The sequence below is a fragment of the Oreochromis niloticus genome, linkage group LG12 (genome assembly GCF_001858045.2).
Source record: "Oreochromis niloticus isolate F11D_XX linkage group LG12, O_niloticus_UMD_NMBU, whole genome shotgun sequence".
Taxonomy (NCBI): Eukaryota; Metazoa; Chordata; class Actinopteri; order Cichliformes; family Cichlidae; genus Oreochromis; species Oreochromis niloticus.
In genome coordinates this window covers 33,508,765-33,533,684 of record NC_031977.2, presented here as the reverse complement: position 1 = coordinate 33,533,684, position 24,920 = coordinate 33,508,765, and the positions used below count along the sequence as shown (strand labels likewise).

The 24,920-nt window shown below is 39.9% G+C and overlaps 1 protein-coding gene across 1 annotated transcript in view; it reads left to right on the top strand.

Annotated features, from left to right (window-relative positions):
* The window catches only part of fras1 (Fraser extracellular matrix complex subunit 1), a 311,100-nt gene that overhangs the window by 247,720 nt on the left and 38,460 nt on the right, over window positions 1-24,920 (top strand). Inside the window, 6 exon segments of the mRNA XM_019365971.2 lie at window positions 443-605; window positions 1,807-1,939; window positions 15,093-15,283; window positions 17,789-17,945; window positions 21,652-21,915; window positions 23,951-24,139. Of these exon segments, the coding sequence (XP_019221516.1) occupies window positions 443-605; window positions 1,807-1,939; window positions 15,093-15,283; window positions 17,789-17,945; window positions 21,652-21,915; window positions 23,951-24,139 (1,097 nt within the window).

Here is a 24,920-nt window from a genome sequence, read left to right as displayed (position 1 = left end):
ACCAAAATCCTGCAGTTTCAGATACAGGTGATGGAAATGATCTTCCTCCAAGGGCCGTCTGGGCTCAGCTTTAGGGCAATAGGATGAAGAGTTTAGTAATTCGAGAAGAGCTCAGAGTTAAAGTGCTGGTACTCCACAATGAAAAGAGCAAGTTGAATTCAGCATCTGACCAGGATGCCTCCTTGAGGCCTCCTAGTTGAGGCTCAGAAGAGAGATTTTGTCTCTTGGCTTGTCTGGAAACACCTCAGTGTCCTCCAGAAGAACTAGAGGTGAAGGATTTTTGCCTCATTAATAAACCATTAGTAAATCTGGCCATGTGTCTCTCAGCTAAAGGCTGGAGAGAAGGAAGTTGGGGCATCTGTGCAACCCAGACCTGGATAAGAAAATGGAAGGATGAATGAAGAAAACAAAAACTGTGATTGAAACAGGTTTCCATCTGCAGGTACATCACTTCGATAGAGACGGGAAGTCAGCCAGTGACTGATATCTTCCACTTTGTTGTTTACGATGGAGACAACAATCGCCTTGACAACCAGATATGCACCATCACCATCACCTCCACACCAAGACAGCCGCCGGTGGTCACTGTCCGAGGCAGCATCAAGGTATGCACACACTATGTCCTGCATACAGATGTGCAAGTAAGAATCTTACACACTTAACGGAGGTGCACACAGCAGGCCAGCTGAAACAATATTTACCTTTAGTCAGAAGAACATCTTAAGTACAGCATCAAATCATTTTTAATGTAACCGTTTTATATTTGAGACGAAAGAAGCAAGGGAATCCTGTCACATGATCTCCATCAGGTAGCGAAGTCTTTGTTTGAAAAATAGCTCCAAATTGAAAGTTGCGTTGATGTCTGCTGGATTTCCTTCATGAACATGTTGCAAATGGCATTTATGTACCATGATGTTTGAGTATTGTCCTCTGTGAGTGGGAATAACAGGATGCGTACTCCTCTACGTCTGCTTGCTTTGTTTTATCCTGCTGAGCTAACTGGCCATTCAACTCCACACACTACAGGCTTATGGATAAAGGTAAAGGTATGCACTGTCACTGTCCAGGGGCTAATATAAATGCAGCAGAATATGGCATCAGCATGCTTTTATATTTAACATATTCTCCAATGTGTATGTGTGTGGACATTTGTCAGTCTCACTATGTTAAACTAAAGAAATGTGCATTTTCTGTCTTTCACTGCAAGATAACAATATGATAAGAGAAAGAGCTTTGCCTCATCTGCAGGCTATGATGTCCCTCCACAAATTTCATCGTTCATGAAGGATACAAAGTGAAATCTCGCTCCAAGAAATGTCTCATTCTTGGATATATTTATTTCCTGGCTGTGTGGGGAGAAACTCATTTTCTGAGTCAGTAAATACACCTCAAAGTGGGACCTCTTCCGTGGTTTCACAGCTTGTGTTGTTTTTGGGTAAATTAAAAGAATACGATAAAGGTAGAAAAGAGGAAAAGCCTCACGGAGCACTAAATAATTTAACATCTACTGTGTACTCATCCTTCAAGGTTCTTGTAAAGATTTGAATTTCCAGTTTTCATGAGTTTTTAATCACGTTCAAATGTAGAAAGGGGGATTTGTTTTTCTGGAGCTGAGATTCAGATTTTTTTTATGAGCCCACACTGAGTTTTTCTCAGGGCTTTAAATATGTAATATGATTAAAATATTAAACAGACTACATTGTAGTAACTATACTTTAGACTCAAGTGAGAAAACTAGGATCTCCCAATTAAATCCTCCACGAGAATCTATGAAATAATTTATTTTTGCTTATTATCCATGTCTAGGTCGAGGAAGGTGGTCGTGTGCAGCTGTCTACCAATGACATCACAGTGTCAGATGTGGACACGCCCCCGAAGGAGCTGCTGATTTGGCTCATCAGCCCTCCTAAATATGGTTTTATTGAGAACACCAGGAGAGGTGAGAAGTGCCTGTGTGACGGTATGCAGATATTTTGGAGTGTGGTCACTGTTGCAGAAAGCTGAATTGACTTTGGCTCATGATGTGACAAACTGCAACTGTTACTCTGAATAATTTTCACATTTCAATTTGCGTCACATTCCTGTGCACACAATGCCGGGTGAATTCCCCGCGGTACCAGTGCCATCTGTCTCGGCTTGATTGTGCTGTGGATTAGAGCCACCAGATAGCCAGGTACAGATGGGGCAATTGTTGAAGTTTCACAATGTTGAGGCTCACTCAACCACTGCTGCTCTTTCTTCTGCTCCCGAGAGGAAGCGCTTGGAAAAATGAAAAAGGTGACAAGAGTTGAAGAGGAGCTGATTCCCTCTGGGAAACTGTAACATTGCAAGTGCAGAAGCTGAAATAACATGAAATGAAATAGATATAAACACAGAAGGAAGAAAAGTCAGAGTATTGAGAATGAATAATATAAATGGTATATCCTGCTGTAATTGTAATTTTGGTCTATATATAAAAAATAGACAGAGCGGTGATGTCACCCACTGGATTGTGAAGCCTCGTTTTTAGTATTTTAGCTGTTACAATATTGTTCTTGACTTTCTTCTTTTTTCAGCCAGAAGAAATCACGCTTGATGCAAATGTGACGTTATGAGCCCACATTAGCAAGAACAGGTTGTAATCAAAACTGGGCGTAGCTTAGGGAAAAGTGAATCTAATGCTTTCTCCTCTTTCTGATGGCCAGGGTGACTTCTCTGGTTGCAAAGACAATTATGGGTGTAAGGAAGTCAATGAGAGACAACAATTGGCTGCTTTAATCCAAGCTCTCAGTAAACTTTTTCCTGATGAGTGTATGGTCTCAGTCTCTAGTTTTAATGATGTTTATTTTATAAAATATGGTTCCGATTAGTGTCCAAAAAGATGATAAAGCATCTCCTTCAGGGTGGGACTACCTTGTGATTTAAAAGTTATTATACGATCTGACCTCAGTCACACAGGCTTAGAGACAGATTGGCAATATCTGGTCACTAGGGAGAAATATGTATTTCCTGAGCAATCAGTCTTACTGCTTCAACCAACATGTTTTTAAAAGGTACAACTTTTACGTTGAAGGGGATTATTCTGTGTCTGAAACCTTAACAAGCACATCCACAGACTATTTGGGTCCAAGCAGGGCCTGTAAATAAAAGATGACCTATTGTTTTTTGGACATATTTTAAAGCCTCAACATTTAGATTATTATTTAAATTATTAAAGTTAAATGATAGCTGACACTATCAACCCTGCTCACCGTGCTCATGTGCTTGGGCAGCATGGTGGTTAGCAGGTGGAAGGTCCTGAGTTCAATTCCACCATCAGGCCGGGGTCTTTCTGTGTGGAGTTTGCTTGTTCTCCCCGGGTACTCCGGCTTCCTCCCACAGTCCAAAGACATGCAGTTAGGATAGGTTTGGAAATTGGAAACTCTAAATTGCCCATAGGTCTGAATGTGAGTGCGAATGGTCGTCTTTATCTATGTGTTAGCCCTGCGACAGACTGGCGACCTGTCCAGGGTGTACCCTGCCTCTCGCCCTAAGACAGCTGGGATAGGCTGTCCCCCCCGTGACCCTGAAAAGGATAAGCGGATGGGAATGGAATGGACTATCAACCTTGGTTAGAGAGCTGCATCCATGTGCTGTGTGACACACGGTTGTTGTTTATCTTTAACAGACTCAATGAAAGCATCTGGAGTTGCATTATCTGCATCATTCAGGATATCGGCTGCATGTCCGCTTTATATTAAAGTGGCTTTTGTGCCTGCAAAACCCACAGTAAATGACCTGAATACTGCAATACTTTTAGAAAACATGGATTTACTCCCCCCCCACCAATCAGGAAATGAATGATTCCACCCATTTCCTGATTGGTGGGGGGGGGGGGATACACAGAATAAGGCAGTGAGTGAAAACTCCAAATCCAAGGAGAAACCTTTGAACTTTAGAAGTTCAGCTTGCTGTAAAAATAAAATCTCATTAAAACCAGCAAATCATATCACATTGTTGGTAGGATTTTAGCAGTTAAGAGCAGAAAATCATCATACTGAGCTGCATATGTAAAGAAACATTTTTTTTAATGGGTGTGCAGCCATAGTTGTAATAATAATGGGATAATTGGGCTTCTCCATTATACATGCAGGAAAGTATTGTCTGCAGACATAATGAAGGATAAATTTGTGGGGTCAGATATTTATAGTGTCTGCAGCTGTAGATAACCAGCTGGCGCCAATCTTTTCTCTCCGTGTCCCGGCGGCCCGTCCTTGATGGCAGCTGGAGTCGTTGGTATTCAGCAGCATCAGTCAGCGGTGCCGGGTGATGGGATTTCTGCTGTCACCGGGGCACAGGGGAGGCCAGTCAGTGTCACCATCAATGTGCTGGCAACAAAACCAACATGCACAGGTTTTTTTAATGTTGATATGCAGATGCACCATCACACAAGAGACTGACTCGCATGCTGATGTTGTGCATTTGCATGAATGCAGAAATTCAAAACATGCACATGGAAAAAACTAAACTCTCACACATAGGCAGTGTTTATGCAGAAAATGGCTTTTCCCTTAACAAAATACATAATAGTTTGATGATTAGCACAGAGGCAGGCACACATACTGCAATGCAGTATAGACATTTTCCAATTTGAATTTAAATAATGACTTTAATATAAAGCGGACATGGAAGGAATACAGCCCATGTCAGTTTGGCCCCTGAGGTCCTAGAAGGAAAACGAAACAACTCCCAGCCCATCTTTGTCACTCCCCATGTGTTTATATGCTGCTTTGTCTCCTTGTGTTCGCCTTTCTCATAGATGTCAGGAAAGGAAATGGAAAGACACAAAAGTGACTCCCTTCCTGGTTCTGATGGTGGTTTCTTCCTTTCTTTTTTCCCACCATCACCATTTGCTGTTTGTAGGAGATTGTCTGATTTTTAGCCTTTTCTCTCTAAACTTATTTACCTTGTAATATAAAGGAGGTAACTTGAAAGTGAGAAACTCAAAGCTTACAGTATAGCCACTACTACTCCACATCTAGGACACTTCCTGGGTGGCTCCTAGGTTGGGTGTTTCAGCCATGTCCTGTTGGCAGGAGGCCCTGGGGCAGACTAGGATACCCTGGAGATATTACATCTGGTACAGCTGGTTTGGGAATGCCTCAGTGTTCCTACCCCAGTTGCTCCCCCTGTGTAAGACTCAGATAAGTGGCAGAAAATGGATGGATGGAATATTCTGATGGATTATGGATTATGGATGATTCTGATTACTCACTCCCATGATTATTTAAACTCCTTAGATCAGCGGTCCCCAACCCCCGGGCCACTGAGCGGTACCGGGCCGCGAGAGTTGAGGCTCTGGTGTGAAATTTGTGGTTTTCAGGGTTTTTACCGTCAACTCGGTTTCCCTGGATTTTTTCCCATGTTGTAGTTGTGTTATTCTGAAAGAAATATTTACGCATTACCATAGCGACCAGGGCGCAGTTGATGTAAAAGTGCCAAACCTGCAGTTCCTCTAGGTGCCACTTGAGGCTGGCTCCAAAAGTGAACTAGTCGCCACTGACTCATGTTGTGTTATCCAACTTCATAGAAGAAATAAGTTGTTAAGGTTCATTGTTGAGAGAGGAATCCATAAATAACCACAGATCCGGTCCAGTGTGCAATTAGACAGTATTTTAATGAACACATGTGTGAGTTCAACAACCCAATCAGTATTGAACTGTCTTTACCATATTCAGACAACAGTTTTATAGGGTTAAGATAGTACAGCCCCCTTTTCTGTTGCTAGGCAGATTTAATACAGCATACGTCACTCCAAAACCACAAAATGTTCCGTCGGGTCGGTGCTTCCCCTCAGCTCGTCTTCGCTGTCGCTTATCTCCTGTGGGAGATCTGTTGCAGTTCCTCTAAGTATGTCGGCACAATTCTGCATTTGCAGCAAAAACACATCTTCACTTCTGCCCTACCAAAATAGATCTATTATGGTGTGTATGTGTGCACGTGCGGGGCGCGTGCGTGCTGTGTACTGTGTACGTGTCATGACCTCTCACTATTTGTGTCTGTATGTGTGTCTCGCCCTTAAATGCTCTCACATCTCACCCGTTACACTTCTGCAAAAACATGCTCTGCAGACGCGTTTCGTTTCCTGTCTCTGCCCTCTACACAGAAACACTGAGATCATAGAAGCATTAAAAACATTTAAAATTATAGTTTAAAGTGGTTCTTCTTGGACCTGTAATAAAGACTAATATGATACCAATATATTTGAACATTTGAATACAATATCAATACCTCTTGTATACATATGCTTGCTATATGTTTATGATGCAACAGTAATGACAGTAATACCAATAATAACAAAATAATAAATCAAAATAACAAAACATAATACTTCCTCTCTGGACACTTCCCCTTTTGACCTCTGGATGTTATCCAGAGGTCACCAAACCAAATAAAAGCATGACCGAAACTAATAATTCACGGAGTAGATCCTAGTCTAAGGCTAGATTCACCTTAACTGTGATGGATAAAAACCTTCTCCCTACTATGCTCTAACTTACTCTGTTCCTCAAGTGCTCTCTTTATTCAAACTTGATTCAACCTAATATTACACAAAACATGAACCTAATTTCGTATTCGGTTTTTGACTTTTATTCCTATATAATCTTAAACATCACTCATCTCAATCTACAGCATTTTAACAGTCTTACAGCACTGCTGCCATATGTTTCCTGTTGTTCCTTATCTGATCACCCACATCCTGTGCACAAAACTGTCACTGCTGCTGCAGGCGCCTCTCATCTAAAGTCACCTATCCCAAGAAAACTACTTATTCTACTAAAGGATCAAAGAAAAAACAACCACTTTAATCATTACGTGTAAACACATAGTTAATTGCTCCTAGATAAACTTCATCATAGCTAAAAGCTTAACTCTACCTGTATTTTAGAACTCACATTTCCTGTGTTATAACCTGTTTTAATATGTCATTTTATTTCCTTTTTGCTGCTCTTAATGTAATGACTCATTCTAATTTATACTTTATCAGACTTAACCAAAATATATAAGCTTTTTTCCTTTGCTTCTGTTTTAAACAAAAACTTGGTCACTTCAACAGGCATTTGTTATTCTGTAACTGCATTTTATATAATAAGACTAATTTAGAGCTGCAGGTGTTATCTCAATATTTTATATGTCACACAGTTTAGTTACAAGCAAAACTCCTATTCAGTTCCTCATTCTGTCATTTGTTATTGGGTCAACTCAAATTCAGTTAAAAGCTAAAGGACTTTCAGGCCTTTTGCCTCAAGTCAATACTGTCATGTGTGTTAAGAACTCCATATGTCTGTAAGCGTGTGCAATCCTTCAATAACTCAGGTCATTCTCACAGTAGATTGGCTAATCATAATGTTAACCAAAAGTTTGTGACCCTCAAGAGACGACTCTCTGAGCCACAACTCCGTTAAAAGCACAAAAATGCAATGTGTATGAAAAAATCATTTCTACATATATAATCTCCAATATTATTCATTTGAGTCAGCGAGACTTTTAACATCCTCATAAAAGCTCTCCTCTACCCTAGAAATAAATCTATTTACTATCTGTTTCTAAAGCCTACATTATAACAGCTTATCCTAAAAATCAAAAAGAAATCACACATTTTCTACTCATAAAGTCTTCCCCATTATTATTATTCCCACAGTTTCCCTTTAAGTTTTATATACCACTTCTTATTAACACCAGCAATTCATCTTCTAAACCTAATTCAGTTCATTTTACTCCTCTCTTTAAAGAATTTAAAGAATTTTACCATCTCTAAATTATCAAAAAACCCCAATTGTCATAAAAATCATACTAAAACCCATTTCAAATTAAACAAATTAAATCTTAAATCCCTCTCTTTTTTGACACATCTCATGTGGCAAAAAAAACTCAACATGCTTCACCCAAGCTTAACAAATTAACAAGGGAAAAAAGGTTAGTCATATCATATCATTTCTCAGAACACTTCAGCCATCTTCCTCTCCGGTATTCTGCTCCAGCCCTGAAAACCTGTGTTTAAGGAATAAAATCAATTTAATCATCCTGACAAATCTTCTCAAACTCCTGCTCCATCGAACTCTGGATCCTTGGAATTTCCTGGAAACAAAACCTGTACTTTACATTTCATACTCTCCCTCTATGATCCAGTCTGTGTCATGACAAAAAATAAACTTAAACAGAACAGTTATTGATCATGTGTTACCTCAGTTAATGGTAACTTGAATTTCATCAAACAATGTGTCCCTTTTAGCATTTAGCATTCTCCCAACAATATAATGTAATCCCATAATCTAACCCCAGTAAAAAGAGATTTTCTCAAAGCAAACATCAGCATCCCAAAATCAGCATCCCCAGATTTAAGTCTTCCACTCCTCCTGTTTGTCAACCTTTTATTTATTTCCCCCCTTGGTCCAATCACTCACATTCACTCACATGCATGCACACATGATATTTTTTGCTGATACTGCAGCCTTCTGCGCACGTCATCAGATGCTCCACATCAGCAAAATGAGCTCAATCATTTGTTTTATTTCGTTTTCCTTTTTAGGAAAATAGTTCGCTATACTTTTGACTGGATTGAATCGATCAATCCATTTTTAGACAGAGACTTGCCGCCAATCAGTCTCTGATTGTAATCAATTATAATTCTGTAATGCCCACCTGATTTTCGTACTTGGTAATTTTGTCAGCGCCGTCCGTTCACTCTCTTCCAGGCCTGCTTAGAACAAAAATGAAAAAAGAAGAGAGCTGATTATTAGCTCATCAAAGTACAAAACAAAATCACCTGACAGGTTTTCCCGAGTGCACTACTACAAAAATTTTTGGGGCCCCTCTCAGACATATCCATGTCTTAATCAAACACCCTCTCTGGAAATAAAACAACAGCCTCCAAAATCAGAAACAATCTCAAAGTTCACCCTTTCAACACACTGAAAACCTCGTCAAAAGATCAAAGACCGTTTGCACAACGTCTCCCTTCCTCACTTTGCCATGTTTTCATTCAGCACAAGATAAAAACCAATTTCAACAACGTATCATCCTTAAATTATAAATTTCCTGTCCAAATCTGCCCCTCTGAACAGACCTGACCACCGTAATCAAATATCCTGATACTTTACCATTATATATTTCGCCAAATAATCTTACACCTTATCACATTATTGAATTATTTTCATTTTCTTTCTATAATAATCACTTGCTTTAATCACTCAGTACGAGAGCACTCCTAAGGCACTTTTTTTTAAAAACTGCTTTAGTCCCTTTTCTTCTGTTAATTCCCATAGCTCCTTTGAGTCAACTTCAACTTCAAGCTTTAAGTCTATTTTATTAAACATTCACACCATTCTATCACTCATACAAGTAGCAAGCTGATCTTCATTGCATACGCTTGTGTTCTTAGCCAGGTTTTTAATCAATGTCTCTATGCATTAAGCTTCAGGAGCTTGTCTTGGTAAGGTTAATGCATTCTCTGTTTGTATGTGTATGTGTGTGTGTTATTTTTGCATATATGGCTTCACAGTCTCCCAGACACTTACCAATTCTCCAGTTAAGCAGTCAGTTTTCTTTTCCCCGAATTACTAACCCACATTTTTGATTTCCCACCTTAAATTACCGCCCTCCTGGTCTTCAGCCAGGTGTTAGGGCTTGCTTTCCAGGTTCCTGGACACATCATGCTGTGAACAATTCAACCAGAAACTTGCCTTAACTTATCCATTGATGTTAACCTCTAACTTTCTTCCGACTGCTGGATCTGGAGAGTTGGTCCAAGTCTGCTTTACTCCTGAAAATAACAAAACTAAGACATTTTCATTATTATCACAAGTGCTTAAATGACCCATTTCTCTATCTCTGATCAGAAACACCAATAATGCCATGCATGTAAGCGTGTTCTTCCTTGCATTTCATGTTAATTGGGTGTAAGCTGCTTCTTCATTGAATTAGTTCATTGAGTTCTTCGTTGCATTTCTATGTATTCATGTCAATGTACTCTACGTGTAAGCTGTTTCTTCATTGCATCTTAAATTTTAATCAATTTTACTTCATGCATTTTTACTGAGGTTTAGATTCAAACTATCTCACTTCCGATTCATTTCAAAAATAATCTCACATGTAACAATTTGTATGTGTTTTCTATTCATTCAGGTAATGACAATTATTTTCTTTCATTATTCTTACCTTTTCTAATGTTTACCTCTTTGTTATGCGGTGGTGGACATCCCTAAACAGTCATGAGTTCAGGTTTCAATTTTCAGTCCAAACATATCCTGTATTCTCGCAATTAAACTCGTCCAGCTTCATCTCTCACCGGTCTCTTTTTCATTCACAGTGTCCTGTTCGTGCTTCAAAGCTCCAGCAAACCCAGTCTCAACTCAGCTGTTGTCTTCTTCTCTGTTTCTTTACAGTCTTTCTTTTAGGTTAAGTCCCAGCATGGCAAAATATCACATTCAGTGCCTTCAGTCTTATTTTCATTTGCTCTGTTTTCTTCTCCATTCATCCTTTCAATCTTCTCTTCCAAGATTGCTCCAAGCATGGCAAATATGAGAGTCAGTGCCTTCAAGCAGACACCTCACCCTGTTCTTCACCAGCATGCATCTTGCATCTTTCACACTGCTGGACTCATCAGTGGTCGTCAGTGTTACTGCTTTCGCTTGCACTGCTTTTAGCTTCAGTTAATTCTTCAAGTCCACGATGTTCTGTCGGTCTTCATCAGGCGATTGACTGGCCTTTAAGCTTCTTCTCAGGGTCAAAGACAAAGTGAGAGATCAAGCTGCACAATTTCGAGCCAAAGCCTGGCTTATTTTCTCCCAATTCTATTAATCTATTGTTCTGGTGCTGCACTCAAGGTTCCAAAGTTGAGAGACGTCCACCTGTATTGACACACTAAAGCATACAATTAGTATTATATTCATTTTTTCTTAAAGGCTTCATTTGCTTCATGTGCCTCATCTGTCTCTCTGTGTTCTTTCTGTATACACTCAGTTCCTTTTATGGGCATGCAGAGTTCCTGTTCACTATTTCCTGTTCTCCGCAGAGTCTGTCTCTCTTTGTATTTATAGTCTAAAAACCCTCTTTAATTCTACTAAATCTTGATCTAAAAAACAATACACCTTCATGTCACTCACACACATTTAAATAGAGCTCTTTCACACCTCAGAACAACTAACACTTCTCCACACACATCACCCTTCACCCTTCTTTAGATCAGTTTGTAGCGTATACACTTATATGTTTTCCATCAGAAAAATAAACTCAATTTCTCATACCCTCACTCATGCGTTTCTTGAATTAAAAGCACTTGCAAACTTTAAACATCCTATTTTACATCACAAAAGAAATATATTTCACACTCCTTTATTTCATACACACTTTTAAATGCTCTAACCTCTTTCAGACGCCATAAATCGTCTCACACGCACTGCCTTTTCTCTCTCAAACTTCCATTTTACACTCACTCAGACAAATCATGCAGAGTCACTTAAATCAAATACTGACAGCATTCACACGGTTAAAATCACTCGAAATACGCTTTCAAACGAGTATCTTGGACATGCCTTCCATGATCAGAAAGAGCAAGTCAAAAGAAAAAAGAAAAAGAAAACTGAAACCTCTCATCGTCCTCACAGCTTCTCCCCACACACACATAACTGAAAAATAAAACACACCAACATTTATGGCTCACAAAATATATACATCTATCAAAATTCAGTCACTTACTATACATCCACACTAGTATATTCGAACTGTATTTATACAATTCTAATGAGCAAAACCAGCATCTTACTTACAGGCATTTAGCAATATCAGATAAAGCTCAATAGTCTCGAAACTGAAAGCAACCCTCTGCATGCGCGTCACCGCTCCTCATTTGCATTTACACACACCATCAGTGCACATCCGGCTGTGCATTGCTGACACAGAGACTGATCTTACTCATAGATCTCATTTTTTATATTACAGACGTCTTTAATTACAACTGCGCAGATTTTAGGCCTCTTAAATCCTATGTAATTTCGAGAAATATAACATAACGGCTCCAACCGATCAGTCCCAGACTTTTTGTGCTCAATTCACCAGGGCGGTCCCAGACTGTCCTGTCCAGATTTCTAAACCTAACTTAATTTGCCAGCATACCCAATAAGCGCAAAAATAGAGGACTTGAACCTCTAGCAATTTTGGAGGTTCCCCAGTTCTCCCCGGTTTGTCGTACCGTACTATCCCATTAGTCGCCGCTAGGTCAAGGATAAACGTCTTTATCCAGGAGGGAGCGTTACCTCTGAGAAAATGCGCTTCTTAACAGACGCCGCTGTCGTTCTAGAAAAATTTAGAGTAATTTGAAACAACAATCTACACCCGAAGCAGGTTTAAGATTGAGGCAGATCTCCCGTTGTGGACATAGGGGACTCTAACCCACAAAAATGACCATCACACGTAGACCAAATGACCAACGGGACTTGAACCCACACAATGACCAAATTCCCTATCATTCTAAGAGTTCGCTTAGCAGTCCAACTGCTTTCTCTTTTCATTCCTTTATTCTCATTACTCAGTACTGTCACTTATACTTCATTATCATTACTTCAACCGGTAAACTTCATAGAAATTTCAGCAAAATTAAAAAACAGACATTCACCAGTAATTACAGTGACCAGGCTTTTAATTTGACATGCCCAATGTGACACCTTTTGGAAATATATTTCAACAGGCAGTGTCTTACCTTTAAATGCCCCGGGGAATGCCCGCTCACTTTCACCACTGATTACCGTCTGCCCGTCCAATTACCACGGACCCCGGATCTCTCCGTCTACCATTCCCCTCTCTCACCGGAACGAGCCCCCAAATGTTAAGGTTCATTGTTGAGAGAGGAATCCATAAATAACCACAGATCCGGTCCAGTGTGCAATTAGACAGTATTTTAATGAACACATGTGTGAGTTCAACAACCCAATCAGTATTGAACTGTCTTTACCATATTCAGACAACAGTTTTATAGGGTTAAGATAGTACAGCCCCCTTTTCTGTTGCTAGGCAGATTTAATACAGCATACGTCACTCCAAAACCACAAAATGTTCCGTCGGGTCGGTGCTTCCCCTCAGCTCGTCTTCGCTGTCGCTTATCTCCTGTGGGAGATCTGTTGCAGTTCCTCTAAGTATGTCGGCACAATTCTGCATTTGCAGCAAAAACACATCTTCACTTCTGCCCTACCAAAATAGATCTATTATGGTGTGTATGTGTGCACGTGCGGGGCGCGTGCGTGCTGTGTACTGTGTACGTGTCATGACCTCTCACTATTTGTGTCTGTATGTGTGTCTCGCCCTTAAATGCTCTCACATCTCACCCGTTACACTTCTGCAAAAACATGCTCTGCAGACGCGTTTCGTTTCCTGTCTCTGCCCTCTACACAGAAACACTGAGATCATAGAAGCATTAAAAACATTTAAAATTATAGTTTAAAGTGGTTCTTCTTGGACCTGTAATAAAGACTAATATGATACCAATATATTTGAACATTTGAATACAATATCAATACCTCTTGTATACATATGCTTGCTATATGTTTATGATGCAACAGTAATGACAGTAATACCAATAATAACAAAATAATAAATCAAAATAACAAAACATAATACTTCCTCTCTGGACAAAGTCTACAGCCTGGAACAAAGAGCAGTGTTAGCATCTATAGATGGTTTGCACCTTCTTCATGAGTATATGGTTGGTAATTGTTTTATATCTTACACATTCGGATATCGGTAAGGTCCAAGGTAGGGCATACCTGCTTACAGATACAGGTGTGCTGACACTGGCAGTTGTTCTGAGTTGAGCTAGACCTGAACTACCTGTGGTGCTGGTGCCCATTGGACCATTTCCAAATGCAATTATCTGTGTAATACTACGATCTGCTGTGTAGTACAACCGGATCGCTGTAAACAAAATAGGAACCATAAACTGCTGTGTGCACCCTTTTACTTACTTTCATCATAATCATAATCGTGCTTTTATGAGCCCAGCATTAAAAGAGAAGTAGGGATGGACTATAGTAATTAGAATTCAGATCCCATTAGTGTAGAATCACCTGTAACTATAATTAATCCTAAAATAAAATTAATGAAATTTAATAAAAAAAACAATTCTGGGATTAATATTCCAGCCTGCTAGCTCTCTGCGTCACGTTCCTGAACAACTGGTTCTGTTTTCGACCCATATTCGTTTTCAGAGCCTTGTTCAGTCAGCGATGCACAGAGATGTCAGCGGCGTGATTGCAGGAGTGTTGCTGTGAATCTGAGATCAGCAGACGCCACGTGTGAGAACAGAACAACCAAAAAAATTATTCCGGAAAAATTGTAATTCCCCGGTGGCTTCAGGTGATTTCCTGTTTTGATTACACTTCTGTGAGGGTTCCCGCTCAGATAAGAGACTCCCGATGCTCACCGTAAAACAGGCAGATGATGCGATGTGATGTGATGCGATTTACTATTGGGCCTGATTTACACGCATACACTAAAGTAAATACAAGTACACACACACCAGCTATTCCCTCCAGAGCCCTGACTCAGCTCAGTGCGGAGTCATCCGTCTTCTGCAAGAAAGAAACTCATACTTTCTCTCAAACTTCAGAGATTTCAAGGTTGATGTTAAGTATTCAAGGCGACTCTCCTTCAACCTGAGGACAGCCAGGTCGTGTCATCACAGCCAGTGTGCTTTTCTGGAGGATTGTAAAGACCGTCCATGCATCTAAACTACCAGACAGTTCCGGCTGAAGTCAAATGAAAAGCCTGATGGGACGGAGAAGACAAATATTGCTGTCATTGCAGCTGTCAGATGATATAAGTGATGGCCTGCTAACTGGTCACCTGAGAGGTTTATGAGTTCTGTGTTGCAGTATAATAAATGTTCCAGTGTAGAAATGGCTTTTTCAGCGTGTAGCCACAGCCGGACGACGGGACAAATCGTCATTTTTACACTAAAAGAAGGAATTTAAGAAAAAATTAGATTGATTTAATGAATAAAATTATTTTGTGCACTTTGAATTTGAATGGAGTGCTCTTTTTTTTCTAAGTTGCATCTCTTCCTCTGTTCTCTCGTCAATCAGGCAGCTCCATTGGCGGCTCACATGTCGTCACCCCTGATGTGCCGTTCTCTGTGGAGGACCTTACATCCGGCCATATCTCTTACGTCCAGGAGAGCCAGCTTAAACCTCAAACCAAGCAGGACATCTTCAGCGTCTACATCAGTGACGGGCTCAGCCAGACGGAAGCTTTCAGTGTGGAAATTGACATCCAGGTAAGAAAAAACTAAAAAACTACTACTACTAAAGTACTATCATTATACGTGACATTGATTAATGCAAAATGTATTTCAAAACCAAGGAAGTTTGTTTTTCTTCAGATTTGCCTTTGAAGATTTTTTTTCAACTCTCTTAATTTTGAAGGTGTTTGTGTTGCTGTTGCACTTTCCTTCATTTCTGTGACAGAAGTAACCACAATGACACAACGCCTTGGTTTGAGAAGCCCCATTTTGCAGTCTCAAGGCATTACTGTTTTGTTTTTTTTATCCAAATGTGATGAAGAAGAGGGAGAACAGTAATCAGTTAGCTAGTTTAGAACGGAAATCGTTCAGCAAAATCCATTTCTAACCACAGAGGTTGCTGCTTAAATAAATAAAAAACTAACTATATGCTTATTCCGTCCATGGGAATTAACAGGGTAAGTCATAGTCAAGTGCTCGTAATCAAATGCACTCAGTTAATTGATCATCAGCAAGTGTGAGCACCCCTATGTTGGTGGATATTTTGGCAGTTTGCTGGTCTGTAGGTGTGTTTAGGAGGAAAGACATCAGCTCATGAATCTAGGAAGAGTTTTAAGGCCATTCCCAAATGTTTCACAAGTAAACAATTGTCAGGAGTGGATATTCCAACAAATTCTACCCAACACTCAGAGAAATTACAAAAAACTGAGAGCTCAGTCTTACACTACACAGTTAGTATGTTAAATGTTTATGACAGTGTTAAAGTTTACAGTCTCAGAAAGACTGAACTAGAATGGCTTACTAGAAATGTTACCAGGAGAAAGCATTTTCTTTCTAAAAAGACCATCAAGGCATCACGGTTCAGGTTTGCAAAGTTGAATCTGGACGAACCACAAAACTTCTGCAATAAAATCCTTTGCTGAGGGGAGACCACAGTGGAGATGTTTGACCATGATGCACTGCACCACAAGTGGTGAAAACCAACATAGCATATGAGCATAAAGACCTCTTACCAACTGTCAGCACAGTGGTGGAGGGGCGAGGATTAGGGCTCTTTTTGGACCCAGAGGACCTGGGCACCCTGGACATTGAGTCAACCATTCATTTGTTTGTAAACCAAAGTATTTTAGAGTCAAATGTCAGGTCATCTGACTGCTGACAGCTAAAGTTTGGCTTAAAATGACTCGTCTAACATGTCAATGATTTCAAGCACACCTTTAAAAGCTATTGAATGAAGCTATTGAATCATGGTATGTACTTAGTTTTTCACAGGACTCCATAATATTCTAGGTCTGAGGTAAAGTTAATGCGTCCTTCTGTCTATCAGTTTCAAACCATTGTTCTATAAGTAACACATTTTTCATGCCTGTAATGCTTCATTTTGGAAACCGTTGCACTTCACCCTGTACCTCCATCAGTCCAAATCACCAAGTTTAATTAGTTTCAGTTAGATAAGTCGCCCCTGTTGATGCTTTCGTTTCTTCAAAAGAAGATGATAAAAGCTTGAAAAAGACCCAAAACACTTTTTAAAAATTGAAGCTGGTGCACACCCATAAAAGTTTGAGCTGATTAAGTTGTGTCTGTGCTGATGAAAAGAGATGAAACAAGGTCTTAACAGCTCCACGCTCTATTAGTAATTTTTTTTAAAAAGAGGTCTTACTCAGCTTTTCTTTTTCTTTTTTACTGCTGTCCTTGAGCAGCACAAGGCTTCCTCCAAGGAAAAACTGCTATGGCCTCAGGCTGTCCCTGTTTTTTTTCTCCTTCATAAACACATAAACAAACTGAGCATCCAAATCCATCACTTAAGCCTGTTTTAGGTCTCGAGTTGGATTGATGGGGCTGTCAGTGAGCTGTTAAGTTTGTTGAGTGTGTGTATTTGAACACGTGACCTGTATATAATAAGTCTTTCACAGTGTGTATTAATGTAGAGGTGGTAGTATACAACCCCTGGCAAAAAATATGAAATCGCCACACCGGGAGGACGTTCTTTCTGCTTTATTACTTTGTTGGCAATAACAAACCACAGATATGTCACAAAACCGTTATATTTAAGACCTGAACATTGTGGCTTTGTGAAACAAACCAGACAGAACCACACTGTAATCTGCATTTTTAAGACAAAAATTTGAATATGCCAGCGAGTCTGCAGTTAAGAAAAGTCTGCAGGCATCAGTGAGTTGTTCCACTTGGCTGACTGAAGGAAAACATCACCCCAACAAGGGACCTGAAAAGATTATAGATCGCCTTCAGCTCTGGTAAAATATGCTGGTTATTCCTGGTCACCTGTGTCTAAATTATGGAGCGAATACAAGCAAAATGTTTGAGTAGACCTTGGGAGATGTCAAAGCATCAGGACAGAAAACAAACATTGGACCACATCGACTAAAAAAAATAAAATCAGCAGAAACGGGAATAATCTGCCATTACGGAAAATAATGTAACTGTTTGAGGTCTGTTTTGTGAACCTGGTGTTCTGTTGGTGAGGAAAAATGTAGTTATTCCACAAATATTAAAAGATGTCTTTATTTTATTGTCTTTCAGCAGAGTAAAGAGGACAAAGAGCCGGTGGTGTCCGTCAGCAGCATCCATATAGAGGAAAACTCTGGAGTTGTCATCACCAACTCGTCCCTCAGCGTCCACGATCAGGACACACCAGAGAACGAGATCCTCTTCACTATTATCAGAATTCCCAGCTATGGTGAGCACAGACAGACTGTATTGGCCTGTAAAGGCTCTTCTTCAACTGCACCTTTCATTGTTAAGTCATTATTTTTAGCTAAAAGCTTGATTTGATTACTCACATGTAGCTAGCTGCTAACTTAGCTAACAGCTGAAGTGATTTACAGCTTTAGCAAAATTTTTGGCTAAAACTGAGTTTATCTATATAAACTTTACATTTGTATTGCTTTTTGCTCTCCGTTATTATATCCACCCTTCATTTCTTTATGTTTTTCTTCCAAGGAGCAAGGTTTTCTTGTATTTTTTTTAAGTGGTCTTGAACGGTAGTTCTCTGGGCTTTCTAGGGGGGTTTTCTTTTGCCATTGGCTGGTTTTTCACTCATTTTTCATCAGTACAGTCTTTTGTACCTGGCTGTTTTCAGAGGACTGTATTTGTTTGTTTGTTAACACACTGACCTATAAAACATTCAAGCACAAAAAAGGCAGCCAACCCAAGGTATGAACCTCTGTTATGTCTACACATAACAGAGAATTTAGCAAAGAACCAATTTTAAATTGTATCCTTAGGCACTTAGAAGCTACAAAAACACAAAATTTGTTCCCATTTCTTTAACTTTTCCCATTTAAAAATGCCAAAGCTAACACATAATGGCATAAAATAGTAATTCTGATCTAACAAAGAGCTAGTACCTGAAAGGTTGGGATATTTCTGCATGGTGTGCAGTGTGTCCTTAAAAAAATTGAGGAAACTGGAAAGTGTCAGGCCTAAAAAAAACGATCTACAGCAGATGAAAAGTATCTGAACTTCATCCTCCTCAAGAAGCAGGAAAATACAGCAAAAAGCTGACACAGGACCTGAGAGATGCATCTGACCCTTCAGGTGATCCATCTGCTGTTCACTGAATCCTCATCAGTAATGGTCTTAATGGAAGGGTGGCTGTGAAGAAGCCACCTTTAAGGAGGGGAAAAGGGGAGAAAAGCTGAGGTAGGGCAGATTACACAAGAACTAGAATAAAAATCAGTCAGTTGCCTGAGTGATGAATGCAAATCGGAAGTGTTGGTTCAAATAATCATCAGGATGTACGGAGGAGGTCAGGCGAGAGGTACAACAGTGAGTGTCTACATACGTCCAGCTCTTTAATGGTTCATAGCTGCATTTCAGCCAGTGATGTTGGAGATTTTGTCAAAATTGGTGGAATTATGAACCCAGAAAAGTGCGATTAGAACAGTACCTTTGATTTAAGAATCAGAATACTTTATTAATCCCGGAGGAAGTTATGTAATTTTACTGTTACTTAGAAAAAATAAACAGATGCGTTTCAGATACTTCCAGTTCTTCTTCTTCGTCCGTTTGTTTATTCACCAGTTCATATGGCATCATATATATTTTTCAAATATGAAAGCAACAGAGACGCTTCAAAAACAGATTTATATGTTAACACAAGCAGCAACCCAGCAGGTAAACACTGGAAAAATATGCAGTGATGTGAAGTCAGTATATTAAAATATCTCACATACTTTAGATCTGCACACACACACGACCTAACACAGAGCTCAGGAAAGAGTTATGTTGAGGTACCTGGCATGTTGATAGTAAATTGTTCTGGACGTGATAGAGATGAACACACACACACACACACACACACACACACACACACACACACACACACACAGAGTCATAAACACATTATTCTTATTTCCGACACCCAAACAGTTTAAAACAAGACAAACACAGCGGCCGCCCGCTGCAGCGCTGCATGCTGACTGCAGCCATTCCTCACATGACACAACGACACAAACTCAAATCAACTGACCTCCAAACACTTTGTTTTGCTGACGCCCTCTCACCGTCCCAAATTGAGTTTTCTCTGTGCCTGCCACAGTCTGGTAGACCAAAAGAAATTGCTTCACGAAAAACACATTTTTTTAAGACAAGTATACGGCACTTATTCACAGCAAAAATGTCTTCTAACCCAATTTTAGCAAAGTTTAAAAAGTCATGAAAGACGGCGGAATATAAACCCTGTTTCACAGGTTCTCATTTGTTCTTTACATGTTACGATTTTTATTTTAACGCCGTATTAATCCAACTCAAAACGTGTCTGTTAAGATAAAATGACTTCAATTAGTTTTGAATTACTTATTCGAGCTGTTGCGAGCATGTTTCTTCTAATATTGATAGAGAAATCTACTGATCAGCATAAGTGGCATCCACTTAAAGTTAATTTAATACAGAATCAGTGTTCTTTCATTGTTCTATAGTTTTAACTGGAAAACTGCTGTTTTGTGATCACTGGCTGAGAAAACTTTAATAATAATAATAATAATAATGCATTGGATTTATATAGCGCTTTTCAAGGCACCCAAAGCGCTTTTACAATGACATTATTCATTCACGCTCACATTCACATTCTCATTCTCTCTAACTGACTGTTTTGTATTTAAGGATTTAAGGAACTTTTTTAATGCAAAGGGAATGTCCGACTGACACTTCTGAATTCCTGGTCTTGATCATGCAAATTAGTGGTATGGATTATTCCCCCAAAGATGTCCATTTGATACTAACTCGATGCTGTCTTCAACCACCACCCCTCCCATACTCCTCACCCACCCCACAGACACCTGGTCTGGGACATTCCTCATAACAAACCCCCCTCCGCTCCTCAGTTAAAGCACCATAAAGCAGCTGGTGAAACCAAGTGTGCCACCGCCATAAAACCACCGGCGTGAACGGCTGATGGGACAGAGCGAGAGACGAGTGATTTCAGACTCCCAGTCAGCTCGTCTTTTTAACTGGCCACCTCTCCACTGTCCTCACACACACACACACGCACCTACAACGATTTATCTTAGAGAAAGTATGAGAGACCCCTTCAAGCCTAATAAAGATGCCAGGTTGCAGCAACACTCCAGCAAACGTACACGCGCTTGTAAACCTTCTGCTATCGAACCAGTTTAAGGCCATGAGAAATTTCTAAATGCACATAATTTTCAGGTAATTAGTGCCAAACAGCCTCAAACTCTATGAATTAATCTTTATGCAAATAACATGGGGATACCCCAACGATGGATTTACACTGACAAAATAAAAAATTAAATTAAAAAAGGCAAAATATAGCAAATCCAGTGAAAATAAATACTGCAGGGCAATAGATAATAAATTGACTGCAAGCTCTGAAAATATTTGGAGAGGAAAATATTTTTATCGGTTTAATACGCAAATCATTTTTTCATTTTTTTACACAGCATTCCAACATTTTATGGAAATTTGGGTTGTATTTTATTTAATTAATGATTTTTGGCTTTTTTCAATCCTCCGTAGAGGATTGGTGGAAATGTTTGATTTGTTCATCTTCTGCTTTAAACAGTGCAGAAACGTTTCATTGCAGACGTTTAAAAAAAAAGAAGAAGAAGAGGGAATCTGTGGGAGGGAATAAATGAGGGTGTACGTCTGTGTGTCCCCTCTTCATGCTGCAGGATTTGGACTTAAATCCTATTTAAACCTGGGCTTTGATTTAAGAAGCAGGGTAATTTAGAGGAATCTAAAATGTCTCATTAGGTTCTACAAAGCGCTTTCTTGTCTTTCATGTGCTGCATGAAAAACTCAAACATCCTCCATTTGACTGAGATAATCAGAGCACTTAAACAGATGTACTTATTCAGTTACCACTCCCCCACTTACACCCACTTCACAATCTGAGCTTGGTTTATGTTTTATTCCCCCAGGCAAGCTCCGCAGGCGGCAGTTCTACTCCCAGCCACTGGAGAACGGTCGCGTCCTAACGCAGGGCTCCACCTTCACCTATCAGGATGTGGTGGATCAGCTGCTGGTTTACACGCCTGAAACTGTCAGCGGGGGAGCAGACGAGATGGCCTTCACCCTCACCGATGGCATTCACACCCACACGGGCCGCCTGGAGTTCACGATGGACGTCACGAGGAGCGAGGGACCTCGAATGACCGTCAACAGAGGACTGCAGCTTCCAGCAGGTGAGAGTCAAGAAAAGCAGTAATAAACGATATGTCTGTGTTTAATGAGATGTTGACTCATCTCAGGTTAAACCCGACGCCCGGGGACACCAGTCATAATACTTTTACAATCATAAATAAACTCAGTAGTTTTTCTTTTCATGTTTATAGCCTCTTGTTTTTCTCGTCTTCCTCCTAAATCAGTTTGTTCATAGTTCCCCTGCTTAGAGTGAGAAACTACGTTAAAATAGTGTTGTTTTTATTAAAAAACCTCAGCTGATTAATAATAATAATAATAATACATTTTATTTGAAAGCGCCTTTCAAAGCACTCAAGGTCACTGTACACAGTAGAGTAAAAAGCAACATAAAAGCAAAGAGTTTACACAGTCATAAGACATAACCAAATTTAAAATAGCCGAATGGAGAGGTTATGTGGGATAAGCTATTTTGAACAAGTGGGTTTTGAGTTGGGACTTAAAGAGAGAGAAGGTAGAGATATTTCTTAAATCAGGAGGTAGGGAATTCCAGAGTCGAGGAGCAGAGCAGCTGAAAGCCCTGCTCCCCATGGTGACAAGACGGGGGGAGGGGACGGCGAGTGAAAGGGAAGAAGAAGATCTGAGACAACGAGATGGGGCGGTGATGTTAACCAGATCAGAGAGATATAAAGGAGAGAGATGATGAATAGCTTTAAATGCGTACAAGAGTATTTTGAAATTGATACGATACTTGACCGGGAGCCAATGAAGCTGCTGCAGAACAGGAGTGATGTGCTGGATAGAAGGGGTCCTGGTGATGATACGGGCAGCAGAATTCTGGATGCGTTGAAGCTTATGGATGGATTTTTGAGTAAGACCAAAAAGAAGTGAATTACAATAATCAATCCGGGAAGTAACAAGGCTATGGACAAGAATGGCAGTGGCATGTGAGGTGAGAAAAGGACGGAGACGATTAATGTTGCGCAATTGAAAATATGCAGACCGAGTGACATTATTAATGTGTGAATTGAAAGATAGAGTACTGTCGAGGATGACACCCAAACTTCTCACAGAGGAAGAAATGGAGACCGGCGAGTTATTGATAGTAATAGAGAAACTGTTGGTTCTGGATAATGTTGATTTAGTGCCTACTAAGAGGAGCTCGGATTTATTACTATTGAGTTTAAGAAAATTAGAAGAGAACCATGAATTTAGTTCAGCTAAGCAGAGGGTGAGGGAGGATGGGGGAAGAGCAGAATCAGGTTTAGTGGACAGATAAAACTGGGTGTCATCGGCATAACAGTGAAAATGGATATTGTATTTACGGAAAATATGTCCAAGCGGTAGAAGGTAGATAATGAAAAGAAGGGGCCCCAGGACAGATCCCTGGGGCACGCCAGTGGTCAGAGGAAAGGGCTGAGAAGTAAAGGATTTGAGTTGAATGAACTGAGTGCGATCAGACAGGCATGATTTAAACCAGGCTAGTGGAGTATGGGAGAGACCGATGGAGGCTAGCCTACTGAGAAGAATGGAGTGAGAAATAGTGTCGAAGGCAGTGCTCAGATCGAGGAGGATAAGAATGGAAAGTAAACCGGAGTCAGCTGCCATAAGAAGATCATTGGTTATTTTTATAAGTGCTGTTTCAGTGCTATGGGAGGGGCGAAAACCAGACTGGAACTGTTCATACAGATTATTATTAGTTAAATGTAAGTGGAGTTGTGTGGCAACTATTTTCTCAAGAATTTTTGAAAGGAATGGTAGATTGGAAAGTATGTATTCATATGAATGTATTATGATACATTGTAGTGCCCCATTTTTAATATTTTCCACTTTTTTCTTCCTATTTTATTTGTTATGTCCAGCTTTTCATGTGTCGGAAAGTATTTGGGGTTTTTATGGGACGTTAAAAGACAAATTAGGGCCTTGTTAAGGATTTTGTTTCAAGAGTATTTCTCAGTCTCTTCAAGTGAGTTTAAGCAGCTCTTGTATTTTCAGTTGAAAAAAAAAGAATCCAATCAAATAAATCAAGTCATCAAATAAATGTAAAATCTGATCACTGAGATTTCTGTACTTTTTCAGGGTCATCATCTAAGATCACAGAGCAGAATCTGAAAGGTACTGACATCGACTCAGACCACCTGAAGCTCCGGTACATCTTGACCAAAGACCCCCCGGTCGGCAAGCTGCAGCTCAACAGGAGCAGCCGAGTGGAGCGAGTTTCTGTGAAAGGTCCCGTTCAGAGCTTCACTCAGGAGGACGTCAACAAAGGTGCCAGCTTTAATTTTTATTGTTGTAACTTTGCACAGATGTCCCGCAGTTTTCGGTCTTTACTTTATCATAGACTGTATATAAAAGATGGATCCCCCTCTAGGTGTGGAACGACTGCTTTAATCCTGCATTTTTCCCAGTGACCAGCACGAACCAGCAGATAAAGTGACATGATGTCTTTTGCAGGCCTATATGGAAGTTAGCAACATATAAGGATATCTTATCTCCATAAATCAGCAAAAGTTTAAAAAAAAACACGTCAGGCTACAGATGAAGTAAAACTCCTGCATTTGCTGCGATGATGTTGGCTGTTACAACGACTTCTGTAGTCTCAATTAGCCATTTGTTAGCAAATTACTTACAGTATTTTATGTTGTAGAACATAAAGTAAAAATATCAAAGCTACTGTTATAGACCTTATTTCAAGCATCTAACCAAATGCTCATCTCCTTTGTGACAAAGGTGGTCTTGACCTGTAGTTTAAAGAGTGAATGAATACAACATTATAAATTATGGACCCTTTTATAGATGATAAAACGGGGTCTGCTTTCACACTTTCAGCTCGAGCGTCCGGGTCATGGTAGACTAAAGTTCTTGAGTCGGATGCAGCTGGACTGATAAATGTTGGTATGCTGTGCAGTGCAGTGAAGAGTGGATCTAATACACAGGAGAGAGCAAACAACCACTCCACATGTGCAGAGCAAATACAGGAGAGCCTGAAGTTCCAGCTCTTCAATACAAGACTCAGATGTGCCTGTGCATGGAAAGGACGAGACAAGAG